At 45.2% G+C, this 26,757-nt stretch overlaps 2 protein-coding genes across 3 annotated transcripts in view; one reads left to right on the top strand and one right to left on the bottom strand.

Annotated features, from left to right (window-relative positions):
• rps6kc1 (ribosomal protein S6 kinase polypeptide 1) overlaps positions 1-10,953 on the bottom strand; it is a 52,500-nt gene extending 41,547 nt beyond the window's left edge. For both annotated transcript variants that reach the window (XM_037537397.1, XM_037537398.1), the window contains exons 1-2: positions 10,805-10,953; positions 4,832-4,867 (exon numbers count right to left, since the gene is read on the bottom strand). In XM_037537397.1, coding sequence (XP_037393294.1) covers positions 4,832-4,867; positions 10,805-10,906 — 138 coding nt within the window. In that variant the 5' untranslated portion in view covers positions 10,907-10,953. The remainder of the gene's footprint in view (positions 1-4,831; positions 4,868-10,804) is intronic.
• A 1,071-nt stretch (positions 10,954-12,024) lies between these two features.
• On the top strand, positions 12,025-23,132 carry c4h1orf198 (chromosome 4 C1orf198 homolog). Its single transcript, XM_017720459.2, has 4 exons — positions 12,025-12,348; positions 12,816-12,866; positions 15,285-15,836; positions 19,868-23,132. Exons 1-4 carry the CDS (start codon positions 12,037-12,039, stop codon positions 19,922-19,924), a joined length of 972 nt encoding a protein of 323 aa, XP_017575948.1. The 5' UTR covers positions 12,025-12,036; the 3' UTR covers positions 19,925-23,132.
• The last annotated feature ends 3,625 nt before the right edge of the window (positions 23,133-26,757 follow it).

Consider the following 26,757-nt stretch of genomic DNA (forward strand, 5'->3'; position numbering starts at 1 on the left):
TAGAGCACGTGTTCTCTGGAGTGACCAAAGCAGGTCCATAAAGACGTGGATGAGCGAGTTTGGTGTGGAAGAACTTGACTGGCCTGCCCAGAGTCCTGACCTCAACCCCATAGAACACCTTTGGGATGAATTAGAGACCGTGAGCCAGGCCTTCTCGGTGTCTGACCTCACAAAAGCGCTCCTGGAAGAACGGTCAAATATCCCCATAAACCTTGTGGAAAGCGTTCCCAGAAGAGCTGAAGCTGTTATAGCTGCAAAGGGTGGGCCGACACCATATTAAACCCTATGGATTCAGAATGAGATGTCACTCAAGTTCATATGCGCGTGGAGGCAGACGAGCGAATGGTTTTGGAAATAGTGTATTATATATACATATCAGTGTATAGTATAGTATGTATAGTATATCACAAACTCTAAGTTGGATTTTTCTATGACCCCCCCCCCAAAAAAAAAAAAAAAAAAAAAAAAAAAAAAAGATTTTTGAAAATTGGTATTCTGAGGTTAACAGATGTGTGTGGCATCAATATGTGAAGATGAATGACACGGTCTGAAAAACTCCCACCAAATCCAACCTCTGTCTTTTACACTACTACTTAAGGCTTTAGAACAAGGGCCACATTAGAATCTCTCACCAAATAAAATGCCTTTAATTCATTTATAATTAAAATTGTGCTATAACCCGAACTGACCACTGTTTATTCAAAATATGCAAAAACCTTTGAAACATCACATGGACACCTGAAATCCTCAAAATGTAAATGTCCCCAGGAGCTCGGCCTTTTAAACCTACCTATCTGCTTGAACTGGACACCTGGCATCCTTGCTGTGCTGCAAGCTCTACAAGACTTGGGCTCAGTTTCTGAGCCGCTAAGGTCACGTTAAGTGTTTATAGTGGCTGTTGCTGGGGTAATCGTGCACATAACACTGCAGTGCCTGCTGGGAATTGTAGTGCAGCGCATTGTGAAACGGGCTAAATATGATAATAGAAAATTCAAATATTAGCAGGCTGGAAAAGATTGTGTGGTGGGCTTTAGAGGGTGGGCTTTAGAGGGCTGATGGATCCCCACTACGTTTTCATGCTTCATTTTTATGACTTAGTGATGTCACTTCGTTCAATTTTACCAGAAAAAAAAAAAAAATGACGTAGTGTACCTTTAAAAAAGTAAACCGCTTAAAATCTGAAAGAAGTAACTAAAGATTGATATCAGTGAACTTCCAATAGTATATAATTAAAAAGAAGATTAGCAGCACCCTCTCTCTCGCACACACACACACACACACACACACACACACACACACACACCAATATCCCTGTCTTACAAGGAAAAACCTGGTTTACAGCCATTTAAAATGCATAAATAGAGCACAGAAGTGTTTAATAAAACTAAAATAAAACAACAAAACAAACCGACCAAACATACGTACAGAAAAACAGTCCTTTTGCAGATGTGGCACGAGACCCACCGCCCGTCCTCCAGACCAAACGAGCCCAACGACAGAGACGTCTATGTGTGTTTGTGGCTCTCCACTCCAGCCCCCGCCAACACACTTCATAATCAAAATCACACCTACCACATTAGGGCACATCCTCTTTCCTAGCGTGTGTAGTTCCACAGTCGTCTGTCTCCGTGCTAAATGGTTCACATTGTTAAGCTTTAGCAACAAGGCTTGTTTTAACAAGAAGAGATTTACAGGCTGTAAACACAATTTATTAAACCCACAGCTAAACCAACCAAACTCGATCAAAAACAATGTCGTGCTACAAGTTTCTGACCAGAAAGCATATTTACTCCGTCTTATTTAAGCAGGAACAGCAGCAAATCTGCTGTTCCCACATAACAGCCAAGCTGAAATGGGTTACTGGAGAAATGTCCCGTGCAATAGTTTGCCAAGAATTCTGGGTAGCCCTGCCCCTAGTTACATATTCAAATTTGAGACTTATTTGAATTTAAGGAACGTGAGCAAGGAGAACAGGCATGCTTGACAACTGACGATCACATCTAGGGATGCATGGCCCTGATACAGCGCTCATTTATTCATACTCATAAAAACGCACCCATACCAACATCTGATACCACCTGATACCACGCAACATAAGCCGCAACATAAATCGACTCAAGCTGGCAAAGTATGAGGGTCTGCTCGGCGAAGGGCAGTCACTTCAAACATTCTGCCTGAGTACACTCACCGGCCACTTTATTAGGTACAGGTTCAGTCGCTTGTTAACACAAATAGCTAATAAGCCAATCACACGGCCGCAACTCAACGCATTTAGGCGTGTAGAGGTGGTCAAGACAACCTGCTGAAGTGCAGACTGAGCATCAGAACGGGGAAGAAAGGGGATTTAAGGGACTTTGAACGTGGCGTGGTTGTTGGTGCCAGACGGGCTGGTCTGAGTATTTCAGAAATTGCTGATCTGCTGGGATTTTCACGCTAAACCATCTCTAGGGTTTACAGAGAACGGTCCGAAAAAGAGGAAATATCCAGTGAGCGGTCAGTTATGTGGACGAAAATGCCTTGTTGATGTGAGAGGTCAGAGGAGAATGGGCAGACTGGTTCCAGATGATAGAAAGGCAACAGGAACTCAAATAACCAACCAGAATCTCTGAGGAACGTTTCCAACACCTTGTTGAAAGTCTGCTATGAAGAATTAAGGCAGTTCTGAAGGCAAAAGGGGGTCCAACCTTTTACTAGCAAGGTGTACCTAATAAAGTGGCCGGTGAGTGCGATTGCAGCCCAATTTTAAACATGCAATCACAACCACTTTCCTGACACAGGTGGACACCTTTGCTATCAAAGTCCTGTCTCTGGAGAGACTGTATTGTCCTACCATGTACCATCCCCAAGAGGTAAAACGCAAGCCCCTCGGATTAGCCTCAGACGGGATACAGTTGAGGATCAAAACTATAAAATGTACTTTCCTTACAGCTGTGCAGATGCACTTTTCTGACATGGAACAAACTTCACAAACCCTTCATTTTAAGGATTTAACTACTGAGGGACATTGCACTCATTTACATTAACGTCTGCTTGATTCTAAGTAACAGTTACTTAGTATTAAGAAGTAAGTAGCAGTTACTTAGTACAGTATCGGTTAAAACATCAGCTAATGCTAAAAATGATGTACTTGTACTCGTTTTATCGATTTCATTGATTTATCACTAATCACATCAGCTAGTATTTAACACTAGAACGGGCGAAAGTCATTTTTACTACTTTCAACTTTAAAGACGATTTTAAACTATTTTAAAGGTAATTTTGTCAAAAATCACCCCACATACCTACTTTTCTCAGAGTAAATAAGTGCATATTTCAGGCTGATGTTGTAATGAGAGCAATAAGACAAGCACAAAAAGGTTGGGAGTATTTCTTCCTTGTAAGACCATTACATCGTCTCTGCAAGCCTGCAGTTTCTTGTGGCTGTAATGAGTCGGACATTATTCTAGCAGCCGTTATTCAGTATGAGATGACATGAGTAGGCGACGGATGAGAGAACATGGACTAAGCCATACAAACCCATCAAATTAATTACAAATCCTTTGTTGACTGCAAACATACAGTGTTTTACTGCAAACGCAACAGCGTCAAATGTGCCTGCCTTCACATTACTGCACTGAGACAGGCTGCGTCTCAAACCATATCAGCGGTCAGCAACGCTCTTCTTGGAGACTTAGGCCCAATCCCATTTCACCCCTTGCCCCTACCACTTAGCCCTACCCCTCCGTTCTGTGCTCACGTCTAGGGGTAGGGTGTCCCGATTCTCGCTGAGATAGAGGGGCGAGGTGTTTGGGCTACATGGCCCTCCAAACGGAGGTTTTTCAGAGACTCACTCCAAACTGTGTGTTATAAGAAAAAACGAAAAACCGGCAAGATGGGCGAACAAGAGACCAAAGAAATGCGAGTATTTTTGCGGTTAAAATTTGCAATAAGCACTATATTGTTTTAGTTTAGGGCGGCACTGTGGAGTGGTGGGTAGCGCTGTCGTCTCACAGCGAGGAGGGCCTGGGTTCGATTCCCCGGCCGGGTGGCCAGGGTCCTCTCAGTGTGGAGTGTGCATGTTCTCCCCGTGTCTGCGTGGGTTTCCTCCGGGTTCTCCGGTTTCCTCCCACAGTCCAAAGACATGCAGTCAGGCCAATTAGACATGCCAAGTTGCCCCTGTGTGTGAGTGACTGTCTGTGTTTGTCTGTCCTGTGATGGACTGGCGGCCTGTCCAGGGTGTATCCTGCCTCCGCCCGATGACCGCTGGGTTAGGCTCCAGCGACTCTGAGGGAGAAGCGGCTTAGAAAGTGTGTGTGTGTGTGTGTGTGTGTGTGTGTGTGTGTGTGTGTTTGTTTTAGTTTAATGCCGTTTCAATGTATTTCGAACTTTGTCTTCATAACAAGCACAAAAATCTAGTTTTATGCTAATAAAAAACTAGTAGTATGCTAATGTCTCGGTAGCTAGTCCTCTTAATTTTACTGTTCCACCTTAAATGTGTAAACAATGTATAAACATTTTATTCCAACTTCATTAGCAATATGAATTTTCTTAATAAAAATGTTGCTCGTTATTATAACCTTACTAGGTAATTATAATCTTCTTGATATGTAGTGTCTCAAACATCAAAATCTCCAACATTTTTAACAGATTCTTAATAATTATTTAAACACTACAAAGTTGCAGATCATAATCATCATAACAGTCACTTGCTCATTTCTATATTCAAGAAAAATTCTTCAAATACTGTTTGAAACAAACTTGCATACAGTAGTGCAACTGCACTGATTAGGAGACGAATGCCAGAAAACTGATCCCAGACCAGCGTGTGGTCAGTCATCAGACGTGTTCTCACCTCCTGCACGTCTTCTGGGTTCTTCCTGGAGATGATCTGCAAAAAGAGCAGTGAATAACGTCAGTTATTAGGCTCTTCAGGTGCACCGTTTTCCAAAGCAGGCGGTGTTTTAGCACTGGATCATACATGCTGAGAAAAACGGCTGAATGTCACCACCGAAAAGTCCACCACTGCCTAAGACTCGGCTTTAATCTGTGGTCAGAAGCTCAGTCCATTATAAGTCCATAGATCCTGTCACACCATAAGAATCCAGCCTTAATGTTAGGGTTTTGTATGCATCTCTGAAAGTCTGCATGCTGTACTAACTGTGTGCGTCTCTCAGGGGGAGGGACGGGCATATGGGAGGGGGCTTACAAGGACAATGAGGACTTTATATACACTGGGGGAGGACAGAACAGTGCTGAACGGAGATAGAGCGAGGCCCTGCCTCGAACACCTCATGGCACACTGGTACATCGGTCAGTTATAGCCCTCTATTTTGCCCATTCATGTCTAGGAATACGGTGTCCAGATTTAGTTGAGGTAGAGATTGGGTGTGGCAGCAGGGCTACATGGCCCTCCAAACGGAGTGATATGAGGGAAAAAATTGGCCAGATGACCGAGAAAGCCGCCAAAGAAACCCACAAATGTGAGAATTTTCTCTGCTAAAAATCACGATAAACATTGTATGATGGTCCATTTCTTCACAACAAGCATTAAAAACTGCTAATAGTGTGAAGATGTCTGGCTAAATTTCCCGTTCCACCTTAAATGGTGCAGCAGCCACATTCTGGCGCCTCAGGCATCAGAACTGCTGCTCCATTTAAGGTGGAACGGAAAAATCAGAACGAGAAGTTGGCGAATAGCTGACTTTCGCCACATATCACTGAAGTTTTTTTTTTTTTGGGGGGGTGTGATAATAAATAATTGCCCCCCTCTTTGAAGGCGTATGATTCCCTAAATGTAACTGAAGCCCAGCAGTGAGGAGCTGAGACGGGCAGGGGCGCCGACAGGGCAGCGCTGGAAGCTGTTACTGAAGAAATGCTCTTCTTATTTGAGGGTCCCATTTCGTACGGGACGGTTTCACCCACGACCCCTTGTAACTCAGGTCCAAGGGGCAAGGTGACACTCAAACAAGGGGTAGGGTTCCATTCCACGTTACCTCGATACTTAAGGTGGAACGGAGAATTAGGCAACATTCATGTTACCAGTCTAAAATGGCACAAATCCTAATCAGACTTTTTTCAAACTCTCCCAGATCCAAAATACAGCTAATCCGTGGTCATGCAACCTCAGTGAGAACGTTCAGATCAGAATTCGTGGTTTTTTATCATGTGTATGTAATATTCAGTGTTAATGTGGCAGCAGCGCCTGAAAGTTAAACAGCGCGAAAGTAAACAATCGGACCCTTTTTCACCTTCATTTTGCTGGGAGCAGTTCAGAGCAAGTCATCTTATCGACGAAGGCTTCTCCTGCTGGTTAATCTGTTGTCTATGACGCTCATTGATTCAAGTGACTTTTTGACAAGGACGTGCGTCAAGAGAGCCTGTTTACGCCTTGCATCGACGTGTCCTGTATCCGGACCCGGATCTGGATCCTTTGGCTGGATTATGTTCAGGCTTTGACCAAAACGCAAACCCAGTTTGACCACGAGACGTGAATTTACTTTCCCTGAGTAAAAATCATGTCAACACAATTCGGCTTTACTTTTATTCCCTTCTTCCCTGTTATGAATGGAGTCGACGGGTTCGGCTTCCGGTGTGGCAGAAGGTTCTAGGTTTTGCGGAACGCCGTCCGTTCTGCTCTGTACGCTGCTCATCGCTCGGTAGACGCACTTCCATCCACTGAATTTACACAGACAGCGAAAATACATTGGTTTACACTGGAAGTAAATGTGGTCAAGACCACCTCAGCATTACCACAGACCACGTTCTACCTCAATGCGCTCTGGGGGTTGTTTATATCCGGCTTTTCGTGTGGTCAAGTGTCCGGAAGTGGTCCGAACACTGAAACAGTTTGCTGCTGCCAGGTATAAACAGGCCTAAAGGACTGCAGTACTTTTGCTGAGGTGGAACATCATTGCAATGATTGAGGGGGCAGTCGTGGGCTGGAGGTCAGGGATCTGTCCCTGTGACCGGAAGGTTGCCGGTTTGATATGCCGCACCGACAGTCCATGACTGAGGTGTCCTTGAGCAAGACACCTAACCCCCAACTGCTCCCTAGGCGCCATGGATTGGGCTGCCCACCGCTCTGGGCAAGTGCCCCCTAGTGTGTGTGTATTCATTAGTGTGTATGTGGTGATTCACTTCACGGATGGACATTTAATTTGCATTATTATGGTTGTTTACACATAATGACATAATTAAGTACATTGTTTCATAAATTATTCAAATTGACATTCAAAAAAATGAATTTTTCTCTCCACAAAACAACGCTGTGCACACAAATTCGAACCATCAGAAAACATCTCCTCCTCTATTTACGAACACAAATATGATCTTTATGGGTTTAAAAGTTTAGAAACCGCACTTTTCACAGAATTTCTCTGCTTGTGTCAACGAGCAACAGCTAACAATAAATCAAAACAATGCACAAATTATAAAACGAGGCATTTTAAGGCTTATAGGTCAAATCGAAGAGGGTTCATTCATCTTCCACTCATTTTATTGTTATTATTTATTTCACCAATTACACTTTTTATCTACCCTCATTTTCTCGTATTTAAGTTACTATGTTGTTGTGATTTCATTGGTTTGACTTATTTCCTTTTAATTCACTACTGCGATTATTTTAACCTTCAGCATTTGTTACGTCTTTACTATTTAACTTCTCAAGCCCCGATCGAAATGGGGGTCCCCCTCGAACCCCCCCGAGTTCAAATAAAGCTCGACTGCTTGATTATTCTACTAATTTCATTTCACATGTTCTCGGTTAGTCCAGCGCATCACTGACTTTCTAGCAACAAAGACTACATGGTTTCTCCGTGGTCATGTCACTGAGGCCTGAGGTTAAATACAGCGAGTGGATTACGCTCAACTTGTTCTACACGTTTTTACAGAAGCGAGACGCGGATGTCAGCAGTGGACGCTGCTGCTGAGGAAGCGAGACACACTGGAGGATCCACCCAGGGGAATATTACGTGTTACAGCAGACTAGGCCTGATATCTGACAATTCACCAACACAATATCTCCTGCTTAAAATACACACATCCTGCTGTGGCTTTAACCCCCTTCCTGCTCTATTTTCAGTGTATGTGCTTTTTTTTTAATGAAATTCTCTAATAAAACTTCACATTAAATAATAAATAACACTGAGTAACCACACGAAAATTGCTGGAGAAAACAAGAAAACATACTTACTTACTGTCCACCACTGCTATTATTATTATTATTATTATTATTATTATTATTATTATAGCATTTTTATACACAACAGGTTCTATGATGTCTGTTCTAAATTATTTAATCTCAGAAAAACAAACTATTGTGTTGTACATTGTGTATCGTGACAACGTCTTGAAGTATCGTGATATATTTCTGCCGTATCGCCCAACACCTACAATGATGCCAGCACAAGAATTTCAACATGTAGGCTAATATTTCTTATATTCATGTTACGTGTCTATTTTTAGTCTTTTTTTTTGTTTTAGGGGTAAAAATGTTCAATTTGGGGCCATTTCTGACCCCCAGTTATTTCTGGCAGGGATCTAACCTGCAGATAGACTGCACTTCCCCCTCATTCGCCCTAAAGTAACGTCATGAGACCCTGACAGTGCTACAGGGGATCTATATTAACTCCTGTATCAAGCAATACAAATCAAGATGTACTTCAGCGAATCACTCCGTCTCAAGAACAACACACGCAAATCTCAGAGGGCGAGTCAAACTGGGTCACGTCTCCAAGGAAGAGAGACTCGTTCTCCACAACAGAGGCAACGCCGAGAAAGCATGTTTACATTAAAAACCCTGATACCGAGAGAACTTCAACATGTTGAGGAAAGGTGAACCAGACAAAACGAAATGGTTCACTATGGTGATTTTCACTGGGAGAGCGTGAAATAAATATTTGCTTATATAAAGAAATATAAAGTAACAACTGACCGATTTTGAGTGATTTTCAGTGCAAAAAACAGCCAAATATTTGATCAGCTCAGTGTAAACCAGTCAAACCGTAAGAGTTTAGTAAAAGCGTGAAAGAGAACGGAGTGCGTTACACACTCACTTAATCTGATAACCGACAAAAATCTGATTTTGTCAGTAATCCTGTCACACGTGCTCGGGTGAGAAAACTCGGAATATGCACGAATCAGGCAATAATCCGATCACTCCTTCGGGATCAATCAATAAACTCACTGAATAACACGATACGTGATGTAAACAAAACGTAAAACTCAAAGTTAGGCTTGTGTCGCGGACGCTGTGTTAAACACTGCTTCCTGTTTTCGGGCCGTGCTCCGTCTTCATACACGCACAGACTGAGAGAAACGAAAGAAATCAGAGTAAGAGCACACGTGCACTGAAAACCCTAAGACTGAGCTCAAATCCGGCTCACTTCATCCCTTTTCTCAATCCTATGTCTAGGCCTTACTCTGATCTACGAAATAAGAGCACGCTGTTTACACGACCCCTTGACTGATCACAAAACTGCTGAAACCCGATAACGATCAGGGCACTACGTCCATGTAAACACACTCATTGATAGACTTGGGTTTAAATTTTATTAGAAATATTACTAAAAACACTCACTCAGCCATACTGTGCATAATTTTGCATTTTGTATTAGTGTTTTTTTATTTGTATCCTTCACTATTTACATAATGCCAACTGGCCCCTTATTTTACTATTATTATTATTATTATTATTATTACTGTCATTACTGTTACTATTATTTCTCTCACTATTTGTATCTGTTAGTTCAACTATATTAAAAAACTGAAATAGAAATATTAACACATTAATATAAGGCACATTTTCAGCCACTGCTTATATTTACTGTATTGAAAAATTAATCGAGAATCGACCGCACCAAAATTATTACTTCTACGAATCACTAAGTAGGCTAGATGTCCAGTCTACAATGTCTTTACTATTATTATTATCATTAGTAGCAGTAGTAGTGTTGTATAGGATGAGCATCAGCCCGTCATGTAGAGCTGGACAACATCACAATATTTACCACTATCGCAATAAATTACATCACAATATGTCACAGTTTGCTTTTCTGGGCATTTTATGATTTTATCGTCAGCAAATCAGAAAAGCTTCTTCATTAAAAAGAGAGCATAATTGGTTTTAATGAAGCACAATTAGCAAAAAAAAAGTAGCAGGCAGAGGCCTTATCCACTAGGCTATCCAACCTCAGTTCTGACAGTAATACGGACTGTGGGAGGAGACATTTAGCTCAGTACGTCCAGTTTTTGAGTAATACGCTGTGCAATCACTGATGTACTGAGCAAAAGTTTGGTGAATAACGTACATTTCCGAACAGTGACGTTAAGATATTCCCGAGAGGCAGGACTGTGAAAACACGCCGACAGAGCCGGTTCAGCTTCGTGGTTATCTGAATTAGCCGTTCCGCCTTAAACGCTGCAGCAGTTCCACTCTCTGTTCTGTTCTATTCTGAACGTAACTGCTGCACCATTTAAAATCGTTTAAGGAGGTTTTAGCTGCAGTTTCGTGACAGAAGCGCTTTGCTGCAACTGAACTAGATTCGTTAGCGTGGCTAAGCTAAGCTAACTGCTGTGACAGCTCGCGCCTCCTGCAATAAACGTGATAAAAGCCAGTGTGGTCAGTGAATAAAATAAAATAAAAAGGTATATGTTGTCTGCGGCTTTAAGGTTCAGTTAGTCTTGGCGGATTTAACGCTAGTGCAGCCCCTCCGGCTCACTCCAGGTCCCCGCTGCGGCCGCTGAGTTACCGCGGACGGCGGACTAATCTCCGTCAGCTCGCGGCGCTTTCTGACAAGACGTGCAATAAACCCGCAACAGCGCTCACCCTGGCCGTGACTTTATACACGGTGTATCCCTTCTTGTGCTTCTTGGGGTCTGTGACGGTGTAAAATCGAGCGAGTTCTCCTCTTTCCCTCTGCGATATCATCCTGATCGAGGCATCGCCACCAGCCTGACAGCTAGCCAGACAGCGGGCACCACAACAGCCAGCATAGCATAAAAGCCCTGTGGCGAACAAGAGCGTACGGCGCATTTTTCAAAATAAAAGTCCCTCAAAACCGCTATAAATACTAATTCGTATAATTTAGGTGTTTGCAAAATGATTATGATAAGCCATTAACGTTTAAAAAAATATACAATTAACTAAAAAAATAACACCTTTTTTTCATTAAATATAAAATTAACAGAATTACAACACTCTGTCTGTCTGCTCTGTGACCTGTCCATGGTGTATCCTGCCTTCCACCCACTGACCGCTGGGATAGGCTCCAGCTCACCCCCGCAAGCGGCTTAGGAGACTGCAAAGTGAATAAAACATTTAGAAGTGTGTAATTTTGGCTGTGCTGAACAAATAATAAAGCCCCAAACACGTGTTCCTTAACAATGATGTGTTATCCTGGCTTTCTTTTATAAAATGGAAAGCAATAAATACGTTAATAGTTAATTAAGCAAGCCACCAAACGTCAGGAACGTTTTTTTTTTACTTTGAGTATTTTATCCTCACAAAGTACTTGGGAATGAAGGAAATACTAAAGAAAGTCCAGTGTACAGCTGTACGCTGAATCACTGGATCATCTGACGCGTCTTAATAAAATGTGAGAAATCCGTAGACATGCGGGGGAGAATGAGGGGAACTCGGTTTAAGCCTGATATAACCCAGCACGGCATTCCAAACCCTGTCGAACCCAAACATACTTAACCCGGGCGTAGGGGCATTTTCGCACGGACTAAACGCTGCGCGCCCTTGGCGTGCTCCAATAAGAGTGCTGCACACTACCTAGGCGCCCTAGTTAGAGTTGTGTGCGCTAACTACGCGATCCGGCTACAGCTCTGCGCCCTAGCGGCGGGTTTTGGTCGTCATTTTACGCGCTTGCTAGGCCTTCTAGTCAAACGTCCACTCAGTGTTTAGTCTTCTAACGTCTGGAATTATACGCACTTGATAGGCGCCCTAGCTAAAGCGCGGGTCCTCACAATGGAACGCGCCCCTTCCCTCATTCCCTGTGCCGGAGGGAACGCTGACGTCACCGCGTTTGTTTTCCACATCCAGCTGTTGAGAAAATGGCCGCCACGGCGCTGGCAGGGTCGGCGGGCGACGGGCACATTATGGAGGCGAAGAAGTTCGAGTATTTCTCCTCCATCAACTCCATGGCGAGGAAGATCATGCAGGAGAGGGAGAAGATAAAGGAACAGTTCGGCTCGGCCTGGGAAGAGATGAGTCCGGCGGAGCAGGACTCGGCGATAGACGACGGCATGATGGACCCGAAAATCCGCGCTCGGTACGCCATGCACAGAGTGGACCGGGACGAGGTGGTCTGCTACCCTAAACTGCTCATCCAGACGGGCCAGAAGGTCGTCCACTTCGGAGAGGAGGTGGTCAATAGCACTTTCGTACCGGTTTTACGTGTTGAGTTCGTGTTGCTGCTCACGGTGGCGTTGGAATTCCCCGTTCCACCTTAAATGGCTCAGCTGAACGCGGCGCTTGCCTCCTGGAGCCCGCAGGCGTCACAATGCAACCGCTGCCCCACTTAAGGTGGAACGGGGAATTGGAATAAGAAGGTAGCTTCAACTTCGTTTTGGCGTTAGTGTGTGAATTCAGAGCACGTTTGAGACTCTTTGACCGCGTTGGAGAGTTTGAATGTGGTCCTGCTGTCTTGGTATTCCTGTCTAATGTCGCTTGTACGGCGTGTCCAGGCCGTTTTTAAAGGGTGGCCAGGCTAATGTTGGTTAGCAACCACAGAAACTTTTCCTGGACTGGACAGATTTGGTGCCATTGGGTGTAACTGTGCTCTGTAATTGCAGTGGCAGCTTCTAACGTTCATCTTTTCTTCTCTTTGAAGGATCTAACTTGGCAGGACGAGCATTCAGCACCCTTCTCCTGGGAGACCAAAGTATGTAGGGCGCCGCTGCTAAAAATGAACATTTTGGCCTACATGGCCGTCCCGGGTAACTGGGCGAGACTTCGCTTAGGGCTGGGCGATGTGGCTAAAAATGCTGTATCACGATAGTTCAGAACATTCCCAAGGTTCTAGTCAAATGAGTCAGACCAGACCAAAATGGACCACATATAAAAAAAACACTATAACAATAATATTCATAATAATAATAATAATAATGATCACAAATATACAGGGCAGTCGTGGGCTGGAGGTGAGGGAACCTGCCCTGTGACCGGAAGGTCGCCGGTTCGATCCCCTCGGCTGACGGTCCATGACTGAAGTGACTTGAGCAAGACACCTAGCCCCCAACTGCTCCCCGGGCGCCGTGGATAGGGCTGCCCACCACTAAAGTATCTGAGCACAGTGATTTTGTGCTGCTCCGCATCCAACTGAACAGCTCTAGTTGTGCTCACCTTGTACTCAGACGTGGTCAGTCAGCTGACAATATCCACGAAATGGCTCACGAAAGCATATTTTGACATGATTTACCACAATTATGGTAAAATATTGTCATATCGCCCACCTCTGTCTTCATTAGAACCAGAAAACACTTCATCCACCAATGCATTATGTGATGGTTGCGACACAGAACCCCACAGCGTCCTTGGCGGTCATGCGGAATCAGGAATTGGGCATGGCTGTTTGGGATGAAATCCGCACAGGGCAGGACACCCCTGCGTTATACAAGCAAACATCAGTATAAAGGCTTTTTTCACCATTTCATTATGTTGGTATAGAGTTGGATGTCACGTATTCAGAACCTGATGATAATACTGTATGTGAAATTGCTGCACAGCGTTTTTCCTATTTGGGATATTTGTGCACGTTTCCATGTCTGGGCTTGGCTGATATCGGTTATTTGCTGTGAAGACGTCAAAGACTTTTATTCTGGAAAAAGGTTTGAAGGAAACAAGGATGTTCTCCCTTTTGAGAACATCTAGGGTCCGAAGACTGATCTCTTTCTGGCGGAATGACCCCAAATGAAAAATTTACATGCACCTGGCGCTTGGCAGGGGTTTATTTTGGACCCTGTGCTGGACGATGGCATTGCATACGTTGGGTCTCTGCTTTGATTTTACCACAGCTAAAGGGTTTGGTGATCAAATGAATGTAAGACAAGGCCTCGGGAAGCTCATTAATGTTGGAAAACACTCACATCGGTGTTCAAGAAATCATTTATTATTATGTCTAATCACAAGAAACAGCCCATCTGCCAAGCCATGTAGTCAGGGGTTGCTAAGCAACAAAATGATTTGAATAATTTGCCGCTTTAATACGGAATTCATTATCTACGTATGTCAGGAGTGTCAAACTCGAGCACTAAAAGGGCCGTATTAAAAAAATGTTGGCCAGCTGTGGATTTATCTCACTTTTACTTAACGCTTGACCCTCGCCTTGACCCGGACGCACCATTGTTTATTCAAAATATGCCAAAACTGCAATTTGCATTGAATACATATTCAAAAATTATTCAAAATAAATAGTTTTTATTTTTTAAACTGCCTGTTTGCACAAACTAGACACGGCATCTTTTCCTTTCGTGTAACCACTGGACCACAGATTGTTGTTGGGGGTCAGAAGGCACACGGTTGCAGTGCATGCTGGGAACTGTAGTGCATCTCGGGGTGAAACCGGCTAAAATAATTTCGCAGACTGAATAGGACCGAGTCACGGGCCTGACTTGGCCCTCAGGCCTTGTTTGACACACAGGATGTATGTGGTCAGATGTTTTAGGCTGAAGTGGCACAAATCAGATTTTTTTGCCCTGATGTGACTCGGATCTGATGTTTTCAGGGCTGCGTGGACACAGATCCGATATCCTCAAACCCGACCTGAGTCACTTTTGCATGTGGTCCTAGATCGGATACGTATCTGATTCGTGGTCATGTGACCATTCATGTGCTTTTTCTCCACTGCGCGTGCGCCATCGTTCAGCGTTACCATGGCAGCGCCGATCCGTTGAACAAGTGAAAGCCTGGAAACGGTGGAAAAGCAGCTCATCTCACCTTTTTGTCCTTCGTCTGGCTCTAATAATGAAGCTGAGAGCTGATCAGAGTTAATGATCTTCTCAGCGAAGCTCGTTCTGCTCGTTAGTTTGTGCTGATGATGATGCAGTGATTCAGTCACGTGACGTCACCGAGTAGGAGGAGCTCATGAGGGTCATTTCAGGAGCCGGCTCATCACATTAATGACAGATTTGAATCACTTACCTAAATGAGTGTGAACCCTCGTATCAGAGGTCAGATTTGAGTAGCCTCACGGCGATTTTGACCGTGGCTCAGCCAGTGAGAGTTTAGTATGATGAGATGACTGACCGAAATAAATCTAAACAAATACAGTAACAGTGCTTGTGCTTCTTTGTGCCTGCAGAGCCAGATGGAGTTCAGCATGATCTCGGGCGCTCCAGAGATGGTCGTTTTATCCTCCGTGCCCGAATCGAAGCCAAAGACGTCGCAGAGCGGCCGGCGGGAGGAGGAATCCTCCTTCTGGAAGATCAGCGCAGAGCGCTCCAGGCTGGAGGGGGAAAAGGCCGATTTCCAGTCTCTGACCCCGAGTCAGATAAAGTCTCTGGAGAAAGGTGAGAAGCCCCTCCCCTCGTACCTGCGACCGGACAGCGGGGGAGAGGAGCTTCAGGCACCCCGGCCCATGAAGCAGAGGGCACCCAAACCTCCAGCCCCACCCCCACCTCCACCCGCTCCCATCAGCGTCACCCCGGCCACTCTGAATGTCGCACCTGCCCCTGCCCCTCCGGTGCCGGTCGGAGGCTGGGAGAGAGCACAGAGCACTCTGCCTTCAGCCAGCAGCCCGCTCGACGACGTGTTCAGCCCCGGACTGGCCACCAAGACTCCACCTCAACCAGTCGTAGCTAAAGACAGCGAGAAAGTGGATGGGTCGCCGGCCGCCAGCCCGACCTTCTCACAGGTGAAGGCTGTTTCCCTCTGTCTCTCTCCCTCACGCTCGCTCTCCCCCGTCTCCCTCGCGCTCGCTCTCCCCCGTCTCCCTCGCGCTCGCTCTCCCCCGTCTCCCTCGCGCTCGCTCTCCCCCGTCTCCCTCGCGCTCGCTCTCTCCCCGTCTCCCTCCCTCACGCTCGCTCTCTCCCCGTCTCCCTCGCGCTCGCTCTGTCCCCGTCTCCCTCGCGCTCGCTCTCTCCCCGTCTCCCTCGCGCTCGCTCTCTCCCCGTCTCCCTCGCGCTCGCTCTCTCCCCGTCTCCCTCGCGCTCGCTCTCTCCCCGTCTCCCTCGCGCTCGCTCTGTCCCCGTCTCCCTCGCGCTCGCTCTCTCCCCGTCTCCCTCGCGCTCGCTCTCTCCCCGTCTCCCTCGCGCTCGCTCTCCCCCGTCTCCCTCGCGCTCGCTCTCTCCCCGTCTCCCTCGCGCTCGCTCTCTCCCCGTCTCCCTCGCGCTCGCTCTCTCCCCGTCTCCCTCGCGCTCGCTCTGTCCCCGTCTCCCTCACGCTCGCTCTCTCCCCGTCTCCCTCCCTCACGCTCGCTCTGTCCCCGTCTCCCTCGCGCTCGCTCTCTCCCCGTCTCCCTCCCTCACGCTCGCTCTGTCCCCGTCTCCCTCGCGCTCGCTCTGTCCCCGTCTCCCTCGCGCTCGCTCTGTCCCCGTCTCCCTCGCGCTCGCTCTCTCCCCGTCTCCCTCCCTCACGCTCGCTCTCTCCCCGTCTCCCTCGCGCTCGCTCTCTCCCCGTCTCCCTCGCGCTCGCTCTGTCCCCGTCTCCCTCGCGCTCGCTCTCTCCCCGTCTCCCTCGCGCTCGCTCTCTCCCCGTCTCCCTCGCGCTCGCTCTCTCCCCGTCTCCCTCGCGCTCGCTCTCTCCCCGTCTCCCTCGCGCTCGCTCTCTCCCCGTCTCCCTCGCGCTCGCTCTCTCCCCGTCTCCCTCCCTCGCGCTCGCTCTCTCCCCGTCTCCCTCCCTCACGCTCGCTCTCTCCCCGTCTCCCTCGCGCTCGCTCTCTCCCCGTCTCCCTCGCGCTCGCTCTCTCCCCGTCTCCCTCGCGCTCGCTCTCTCCCCGTCTCCCTCGCGCTCGCTCTCTCCCCGTCTCCCTCGCGCTCGCTCTCTCCCCGTCTCCCTCGCGCTCGCTCTGTCCCCGTCTCCCTCGCGCTCGCTCTGTCCCCGTCTCCCTCGCGCTCGCTCTGTCCCCGTCTCCCTCGCGCTCGCTCTGTCCCCGTCTCCCTCGCGCTCGCTCTGTCCCCGTCTCCCTCGCGCTCGCTCTGTCCCCGTCTCCCTCGCGCTCGCTCTGTCCCCGTCTCCCTCGCGCTCGCTCTGTCCCCGTCTCTCTCTCTCTCACGCTCTCTTACACAAACTCTTTCACAGACACAGGTGAGGTCTCTCTCTCTCTCTGTCTCTCTCTCTCTCTCTGTCTCTCTCTCTCTCTCTCTCTCTCTCTCTCTCTCTCTCTCTCTCTCTCTCTCTCTCTCTCTGTCTCTGTCTCTCTCTCTCTCTCTCTCTCTCTGTCTCTGTCTCTGTCTCTGTCTCTCTCTCTCTCTCTCTCTCTCTCTCTCTGTCTCTGTCTCTGTCTCTGTCTCTCTCGGTCTCTGTCTCTGTCTCTCTCTCTCTCACTCTCTCTCTCTCTCTCTCTCTCTCTCTCTCTCTCTCTCTCTCTCGTCTCTTTTAAAGCCAAAGTGCACAACAACCCAGAAAAAGAAACGTATGGTTGGTGCCACACCTACAGTCGTGCTAGAAAGTTTACAAACCCCTTTGAATTTTTTTAATTTCTACCTAAATCTGACCTAAAATGTGATCAGGAGACTCATAAAAAGTGTCTTAAGAAAGAAAAGCTTTCTGTAAGTTATATGTTAAAGAAAAATCTCGAGTATTACATTTTTAGAGTATTTTTCTTCGTTTCTTTCTCTTAAAGCTTTTGCAATAACAAGTTCTATGTCTGACATGTTTACACTTGTTTGTTAGAGTAGTACATTTTCTACCCTTCCGAGCGTCTCCTGCTCGCCTTGGACTGAAAGAATGGATTCGTTAAACTTATTAAACTGTAACTTCTGTACAGTTTTACTGTTAATATAACTGTTACAACAAACCCCGGAGTTTTTATTCTTGGCCGTGTCCTCCACCTTCAGTTCTATGTTTTTTTTTTTTGAATGTTTGGTTTGATTTTGCTTTACATTCATTTTGCTGTCCTCTGGCGCTCATGTCACTGAAATGAACAAGCATTGAATGTAAATACGCCTGAATTTCTCTTAGCTTGCAGAATGCAACATGATATTGATAGTCTAACCTGTAGCCTAGAAACCATAACAATGAAGATTTTTTTTAAAGAAAATAATTAAGACTGCTTGCACCGCAGTTCCAAAAGCGTATTTCAGAAAATATATTTTGGGCTAAAACGTCGGAAATGTCAAAACTATCAAAAAGCGCTTCGTCTGGCGCCAGGCAGCGCATTCATACGCTTTTAGGGGCATTAAACGCTTCAGGCGCCTGGTTCCCGTCACCACATCTGTGAACAGTTCTGACTGAGGAAGTTTCTCTAGAACTGAGTTTCACATCAAACCACTCTGAGTGACTTTGACACTTGAACCATTTCATTATGCAGAAATTTTCAAAGTTTGGTGGAATTCCCTTTCTTATGAACTGGTTAGTGTTTGTCTTAAGATCCCTCATATGTTTTTATTCTTAGGAAATCTATTGTGAATCCAGCCCTGATCTTCATCGAAGCCATAACAAGAGATAAAGAAGACCCCCCCCCCCCAAAAAAAAACAACTGTCACATAGTTTTTCATTCATTTGTTGAACAAAGTGATCCAAATTGTCTCTATTGGCGAAAGTATGTGAACCTATAGAATTAATAGCTTGGAATGGGGGACAATTGGGGTCAGGAGGCTCAATCAGTTGCTTTTAGGCTGGCATTTTGTGCGGTGTGAAAAAGTATTTGCCCCTTCCTTCCTATAGGTCCTTAAAATTGATATTAGGCAAAGAGAACTTTATTCAGCAGAAACATCCATTCATCCATTTTCGGATGGGGGGGGGGGGCGGTGCTGGGGCCTATCCCAGCAGTCTTCGGGCGGAAGGCAAGATACACCCTGGACAGTTCGCCAGTCCATCACAGGGCGGACAGACAGACACAGACAGTCACTCACACCTAGGGGCAGTTTAGCATGTCCAATTGGCCTGACTGCATGTCTTTGGACTGTGAGAGGAAACCAGAGAACCTGGAGGAAACCCACACAGACACGGGGAGAACATGCAAACTCCACACAGAGAGGACCCCGGTCACCCGGCAGGGGAATCGAACCCAGGCCCTCCTCGCTGTGAGGCGACAGCGCTACCCACCACACCACTGTGCCGCCCCTTCAGCAGAAACAAACACGTTTAAATGATTATTTCATTTGAATTAAGGGGCAAACATAACGCGGATGTCCCATGTGAACAAGTAATTGCCCCTTACATTTACGGCATTTGGCTGACGCTCTTATCCAGAGCGACTTATGATTTGAGCATTTTACACAGGCAGGCCAAGGTGGTGTTAGGAGTCTTGCCAAAGGACTCTTATTGGTATAGTGTAGGGTGTTTACCCAGGTGGGGATTGAACCCCAGTCTACAGTGTAGAAGGCAGAGGTGTTACCCACTACACTAACCAACCACCGCCCTTTAAAAATAGGAACTTGCTTCATGCCTTCACTGCACTCACTTCCTATCATTTAAAATCAAAATGTTTATTACACTTTTGTTGAAAGATCTAAAGGCGTTCACCTCGTCGAATATGCAGTCATAGAGAAAATCTGTCTTTTCAGGACACTGTAAGCTTCCATTACCTGCTGGCTACTTTAGACCTCTAGCCGCTCCAGTGCAAAACTAAATAAACATCAGACACCAGACATGTTTTGGCTGATGAACTGCCGTTGGCGGTAAGAGCAGGGAAACCGTGTACCTTTGATTTTCGGGTGAACTACTGCTTTAAGTAAGTTACAGTAAATACATATTAAAATCTGTTTTTGCTCTTCTCCACAGTTCAACACGAGCAACAGCATCCTGAAGACCGGCTTTGACTTCTTGGACAACTGGTAACGCCAGAACGTGACCTCGAGCAGCGGATCCGTTCCCGCGATACAGGACCTACAACCTTCACACACACCACACTACAGAGCAGTTACAGCTGAGCTCACCGTTTTCAGATCCTTCTTAAAGCTACAGTCAGGATGTGTATGTTATAATGGGTCAGCTTGGGGTACAAACAGGATCTTAAAACAAGTTCCTCAGTGAATGACATCTAAAACGTTCAGGAACCGTGATTTGACTATATTAACCTTTCAACCTCCAGATGAATTATTGTTTTCCTGCCACACACTGGCTGTAGCCTTAAAATACACTAGTGACTCGTTCTCTGTTTAAGCTCAGATCCAGATCATAGCCCCTTACTCTAAACTCGGGCTGCACGATACACAATATTATATCACGATTGTATTGCTACACGTTGCAATTGAGACATGGCTTGCAATATATTGAAATGATATATTGTATGATATGATTATTCTGATCAAAATTATGTGCATTTATGAGATCAGACGAACAGCTTGCTGCATTAAATCACCAATATGTAATGTAGTTTGTGCAAGTTTGCATATTGTAGCATAGTGCTGGGCGATAGATTGTTTGTATCAGGATTGGTGCCACACATCAATATTGAATTTTCGGATTTAGCTGACGGGGTTTGGGGTGGACCAAAAAACCTATTTGACACTAAAGAATTTTATTTAAAAGCAACGTATTTATATATTTACACACACAGAAATATAGCCTCTCGCACTCATTCATGCAGCTTGTGGATTATTACTACAGTAGAGGATTCCACTTTGCTGTTGCTTTTGTTAGTTTGCTGCTCGTTGATTTAGTCATAGGTCGCCCATGAAAGGCTGTCCAGTGTGCTCTGCAGAAGTCGCTGAAGGCTTCGATTTGAAGGCCATTTAAAAGCTGTATTTGAGCAAGGGGTCTACACTCATGGATTCGGTCATAGCTACACAGCACACTGCAGCTGGGTTTCAGCCTGGACTGATGGGTTTTAAGGGTCAAATCAAGAAAACACATAAAATAGTGGCATAAATAATGATCACATTGTTGATGTGTTAAGTTTGACAGCCCTATTAAAACGAAATAAATAAGCTTTCTTTAGAAGATCTGATTAACGTTTACGATATTATGTAATTGCGGTGCAACAACGCGGTCCAAACCAAACAAGCGGTGTCAGGTTTGTAGCTTAGCAGTCTTCGGGAAGCTTAAACACACTCAAATATGGTGATATATTTAAAAATAATGTGGTATTGAATTTCATCGATACCGTCCAGCACTATGGCATCTGTGAGATCAATATCGCAAAGGTGAAATATTGCAGCTAACAAGCGAGATATCGTGCAGCCTTACTTTCCTTGATTTAAAACAAACGAATGTGTGAGCAATAGGTCAGTAGCATCGAGCTAACCTTAAATCTCTTTCTGAACTGGATAAGACCCTAGTAGGGGTCATTAGGGAAGGGGCTGAGGGAATACTTGACCTGAAGATGCTAATTTGAAAGAATTTACAGGATTTATGCAATGCTAACTGGAACATTGGCTTGTTAGCAAGTTAGCATTTTGTAGGTAACGTATTCCTTTGGACTGAGCAGCCTGCCTTGTCTCTTTGCCTCACTGCCTGGCAATTTTTCTTCTCAATATTTGTTATTTAGACCTCAGTACTAGTGCTGCGCAGTTATGGATGTAGACTCAGTCGAAGCGAGTAGATTAGCATGGTTTTAAAGTGACGCATTTTACACCCAAGCATATGTCAGTTTTGTAGACTTTTTATACACAACCTGTCATCCATTCTTTCATTCCTTCATTGTATTGTTGTTGATTATGTATTGCACTCGTTTGACTTGGGTCAAATTTGTATTTATGAGGCCTCGTCCCAGTAATGAGTTACCTTTCCTCATCTCCTTATTTTGGCATCAGGAATGACCAGGTGTACCAAAAAATGTGTATACAGCCAAGTTTAGTCTGTCTGATAATTGCTATTTATGGCAAACGAGGCTTTCTGTAGCTGGATAGATGGTTTAGGAAAAGATCTGGGGACACGTTTGAAACTTCAGCAATATTCTGACTACCACAGCTATGGTTGCCTTCCGCAAAGGGCAAAGGGTCAGTGTTACCAAGCAGGATTTCTTCAATAAGCTTATTTTGATCGAATGGTCTTTGTTACTATGTTGGTACATCACCATGACTATTTTGGTTGCATTTGTAATCGCTCCAGGGCCGGATATGTTTGGGATCAGTGGTGGAACCACTGGGTCCTGTTGGGTCCTAACACAGTGCAGGGAAAAAAAATTGAAAAAGAGTGAAATGTGCTCTTTGCAAAACTTATTTTAAAACTTATCAGCAAATAAATAGAAGCTGCACTAAAATCTGCAGAAAGATTTTCCTGTAGAGAACTTATTGTTATTTGGAAAATCAACATAAGTGGTCATCAAAGTACGTTTTTCCCATTTTTGCTTGCCGCTGTATGCATAACAGCTTATAAAGTGAAATGGTCTTGTTCTTTATTGAAACAAGCTGTATTATCTGCCGATGCAGCACAAATCTCACTGGCTAAAATTCCTTAAAAGAAGAAAAAAATGACAAAACAGGCTGGATAATCCTGTCATATTGTTAGAGATATCATAATGTGAAATATTATATATATATGTATTTGCGCTGTTTTCACACTGCTCATTTAATAAGTTTAATTCAGTTAGAATCTCTACAGTTGATGCTAGTAGAAAACCGGTCCAGATGGAGAAACGGTTCTCATTCGCAGAGCTTACAGATCAGCCCTTTCAGCACACTTTCACATGCCAACAGAACAGCACATTTGTGGTCTGATACTGAAGGAAAGCACATTTGATTCAAGCAATACAAACTAATGTCTTAACGCAGCGGTTTCTAATCTCAGGTCCGCACAGTCAGCAAGCTTTCTTGTGTTGTTCTCACTCTGCAACACCTGCCTTGGCTTATGAAGGCTTTGATGAGTTGAAACAGGTGTGTTGTGAACAGGGACTGGGATTAAGAAGCGCTGATCTAAAGGAATGTGGAGGTTTTGCTTGCGCTGGGCGTCTGGCAAAGTGGGCAAACACAAGGAAAGGTGGTGTTTCGGTATTGGGACGGGGCCAACCACTTGTACACACCAAATAAATCATGACCTAGAGCTGGTACTCGCGCATTCTGATACTATTAATGCAAGATGAAGTTAATAAAATGGGGTACCTCAATGTCCGAGTCCAATTGCGTTTTTATTATTGCTCCTCTTGTCCACTAGGGGTCAATAAAGTGCAAGCCAGTAAACACAGACAGGTGACAAATGAAAGGGAAAACTTGAATGAGTAGAGAAACTCATTCCAGACAGGTGTACTGCATGATACAGTCGAGGTGGCTTTGGTTTTATATCAAGAGGGAAAGATCTTAATGACTTTAAAAGAGGGATCATTATTAGGGAACGAATGAGGAGCTTCAGCTCAACCGGCCAGTGTTTTAATAGGAACTGTGACGAAAGTCACCTCTGCATTTAGGTCTGTGAGAAAGACATCAGTAAATTGTGGTGGAAAGCCCACATTCAGTGAGCGTGATGTCTGTGCATTAGTTCAATATGTAAAGAAAAACAAGAAGAGCAGCTGTTTTTCAGGTGGAAGTAGGACGTGACCAGACCCTCAGCAAGAAAAGACCGTCCACAAGTACAGAAAGAGGAATATAATGGTACGCCTTATTGCATAACCCCTCTTTAGTGGTGTATAAACAGTCAGCGCTGGTCAACAGAGATGTGGAAAAAGGTGATCTGGTCCGATGAGTCACTCTTCATCATATTCCAGTATTCTCCACAAGTGAATGAGTGTAGTGGATAACACCTCAGCCTTCCATGCTGTAGGCTTGGGTTCAATCCCCTGCCTGGGCAAGCACCCTATGGTATTCAATAAGAGTCCTTGGGCAAGACTCCTAACACTACATTTGCCTACCTGTGTAAAATGATCAAATTGTAAGTCGCTCTTCCAAATGCTGCAAACGTAACTGAGTGCACATACAGCAACACCAAGAGAATGGTCAGGCCTGAATTCTTGACCCCTGCAGTGAGGCGATCTGGTGGCTCTGTAATCCTGTGGGGGGCATACTCTAACATGGTTTGGGTCCCCTTTGAGAGAAGCGTCAATGCAATGTTGGCTTCACTGATCATCTTTATCCTACATTTGAATGCTCATTCGAGGATTTTCCTCCAGAGGGACAATGTTTCCATCCCCAGGCCACAAGGGGTCATTGAATAGTTTGATTTATGAGTATGGAAATCATATGTCACAACTATCACCATCACCAAAGACCAACCCAGTTGAACATCTAGGGGAGATTTTGGACATGGGATGTAGCATTCTCCACCACCATTGCAAGAAACCCATTTAGGGAATATGTTTTGGAATAATGGGGTTCCAACCATCTAGTACAGCTCCAGAGATTTGTGGTATCTATGCCAAAGTGCATTAAAGCTGTTCTGAGGAATCACCTTACGAAGACACATTTATGTTGGTGTGTTTTTTTGTTTTTTTTTCACCCATCTTTTGGTCATCTGCATGCTTCTGCAACCAGCTCTGACCCACCGAGACATGGACTTGACAAGATCTCTGAGGGTTCCCTGTGGTATCTGGAAACAAGACATCATTTAAGTCTTCAAAGCTTCAAAGTCAAGCAGCTCCAGATAAGACTTGTTCTGGCACATCCTATAGATGATCAATCAGATTGAGATCTGGGGAATTTGGAGGCCAGGGCAACAACTTGAACTGTTTGTCACGCTTCTCAAGATATTCCCGAACAATGTGGACAGTGTGGCAGGATTCATTATCCTGCAGAAAGAGGTCACAGCCATCGGCGATACTATTGTTTAACCATGTTTAAGTAGGTGGCACAGGTCAAACTGACATCCACATGAATGCCCAGATCCAGGGGTTCCTGGTAGAAAATCAGCCAGAGCATCACATTCCCTCCAGCGATTTGTCTTCTTCCCAGAGTGCATCCCAATGCCATCACTTGGGACTTATCAGTACTGGCTACTTTCTTAGCCAGGTCCAGTTCAGACACTTGTGTATCCATTGTAAGGGCTTTTGATGGGCAGGGGTTATCATGGGCACCTTGAGTGGTCTGCGGCTATGCAGCTCCATATGGAGCAGAGTGCAATGTTCTGTGTGTTGTGACTCATTTCTTCTGTAACAATAATAAAAATTTCTGTGACTTGTGTCATGATAACTCGTCTGTTGGTTTGGACCAGACAGGATCGCCTTCGCTGCCCTTGTGCATCACCTTGCCTTGGGCTCCCAACAACCTGACACAGGTTTGGGGGTTGTCCCTTCTTGGATTGCTGTCGGTAGATACTCACCACTGCTGACTGAGCACCCCACAAGCCCTGTTGTTTCGGAGATGCTATGACGATGACAGTTTGGCCCCATTCAGGTCTTCATGCCGCATCCAACACATCGACTATGAATGACTAGATCGTTGTTACAAGATAATCAAAGCTTTATTTGGGAGTGGTCCTAATGTTTTGGCTCATCAGTTTATATGCAACTGTCTTATGAAGCTAGAGGCTCCAGCTCATCTCCAACATAACATGGGTGTACTTACCTCTTGATGTGATTGTCCTCTTTGATGCATGTTGTGAAGGCCCACAACCATACAGAGAAAGGGGTGGTCCTGTCATCAGCAAACCTAAAAACGTAAGAAGTAAATTTTTACTACGAACCATGTAAAAGAAGGTGTATAGGCCTAATGACATGTCTCTTTAAACACGGCGCCGAGTAATCACCTGAATATTGTTTTAAGTTTGCTGAGCACCTTTATGTTAATTGCTTTATCCCAGGGCAGGGCTAGAGATATAAATACACGGGGAGATGTCTTCGGCTTCACGGCCTTGAGATGTGAAATTAAACCTGCGCTCAGGTCGAGCCAGGGTATTACAGGGTGGACCAGGCTAATGGGCATCTGAGGTCCCTAGCAGTCCTATGTACATTGATCTATGTGATAAGACGTTTTCCTTTCAGTTTCATCCCATCTTTTTTTTCATTCTCCTTTGTAATTCGCTTAATAAACATCGTCATATTTGAACCTTTGAAGTCTCAGTCCTTCATTTTACTAAACCCTGGATTCCCGGCCAACCGCTTGACCAGAGCATGAATCCGAGAATTATCCCAACATCACAAAGGGCACAAAGCTGGATCCTTCCTGAAGAAATTCCAAGAGTAATTAATCATAATCATTATAATAACATTACTAGTAAGGCATACCCTAATAGGGATCTTGTAGTTATCAGGATGTCACATTTTAATCTTAAGCCTCCAGCTTGGGCGCTTCATTCCACCGCAGTTTTAGCCGAGAGAAACCAGCCTGGCACTTTTCTTATTCTCCTGGGTTTGGCATCAGTAGACAGGAATCTCTTAAGCCACTAATAACTGTAAAATGTAATGCCCAGAGTGGCTATAGAAACCCTTGCATGCACCAAAGAGCTCATTAAGTGTACGGATGAGTTCGTAATGAATGTGCTTTGCTGCGGGTTGATGGTTTCACTTTCTGCATAATGCCTACATTCTCATCTGGGAGAGATTTAGAGAACTGGAGTCAGTTATGTAATGAAAGGATCTCTCTGAAGCCAGACTCCACCCCTTACATCCTCACGCTCATCCAAACACCAGAGAGAGTTTGAAGGAGCATGTGTGTGTATGTGTACATATTAGAGGGAGAGAGAGTGGAAGTCAAACAGTATTTGTTTTTGTATATTTTCAGGACAACAATGTCCTGATTATGTAGGATAACCAGGGAAAAAGCATCAATGTGGTCCTGGTATATATACCATTCAGGCATAACATC

The sequence above is a fragment of the Pygocentrus nattereri genome, chromosome 4, assembly GCF_015220715.1.
Source record: "Pygocentrus nattereri isolate fPygNat1 chromosome 4, fPygNat1.pri, whole genome shotgun sequence".
Taxonomy (NCBI): Eukaryota; Metazoa; Chordata; class Actinopteri; order Characiformes; family Serrasalmidae; genus Pygocentrus; species Pygocentrus nattereri.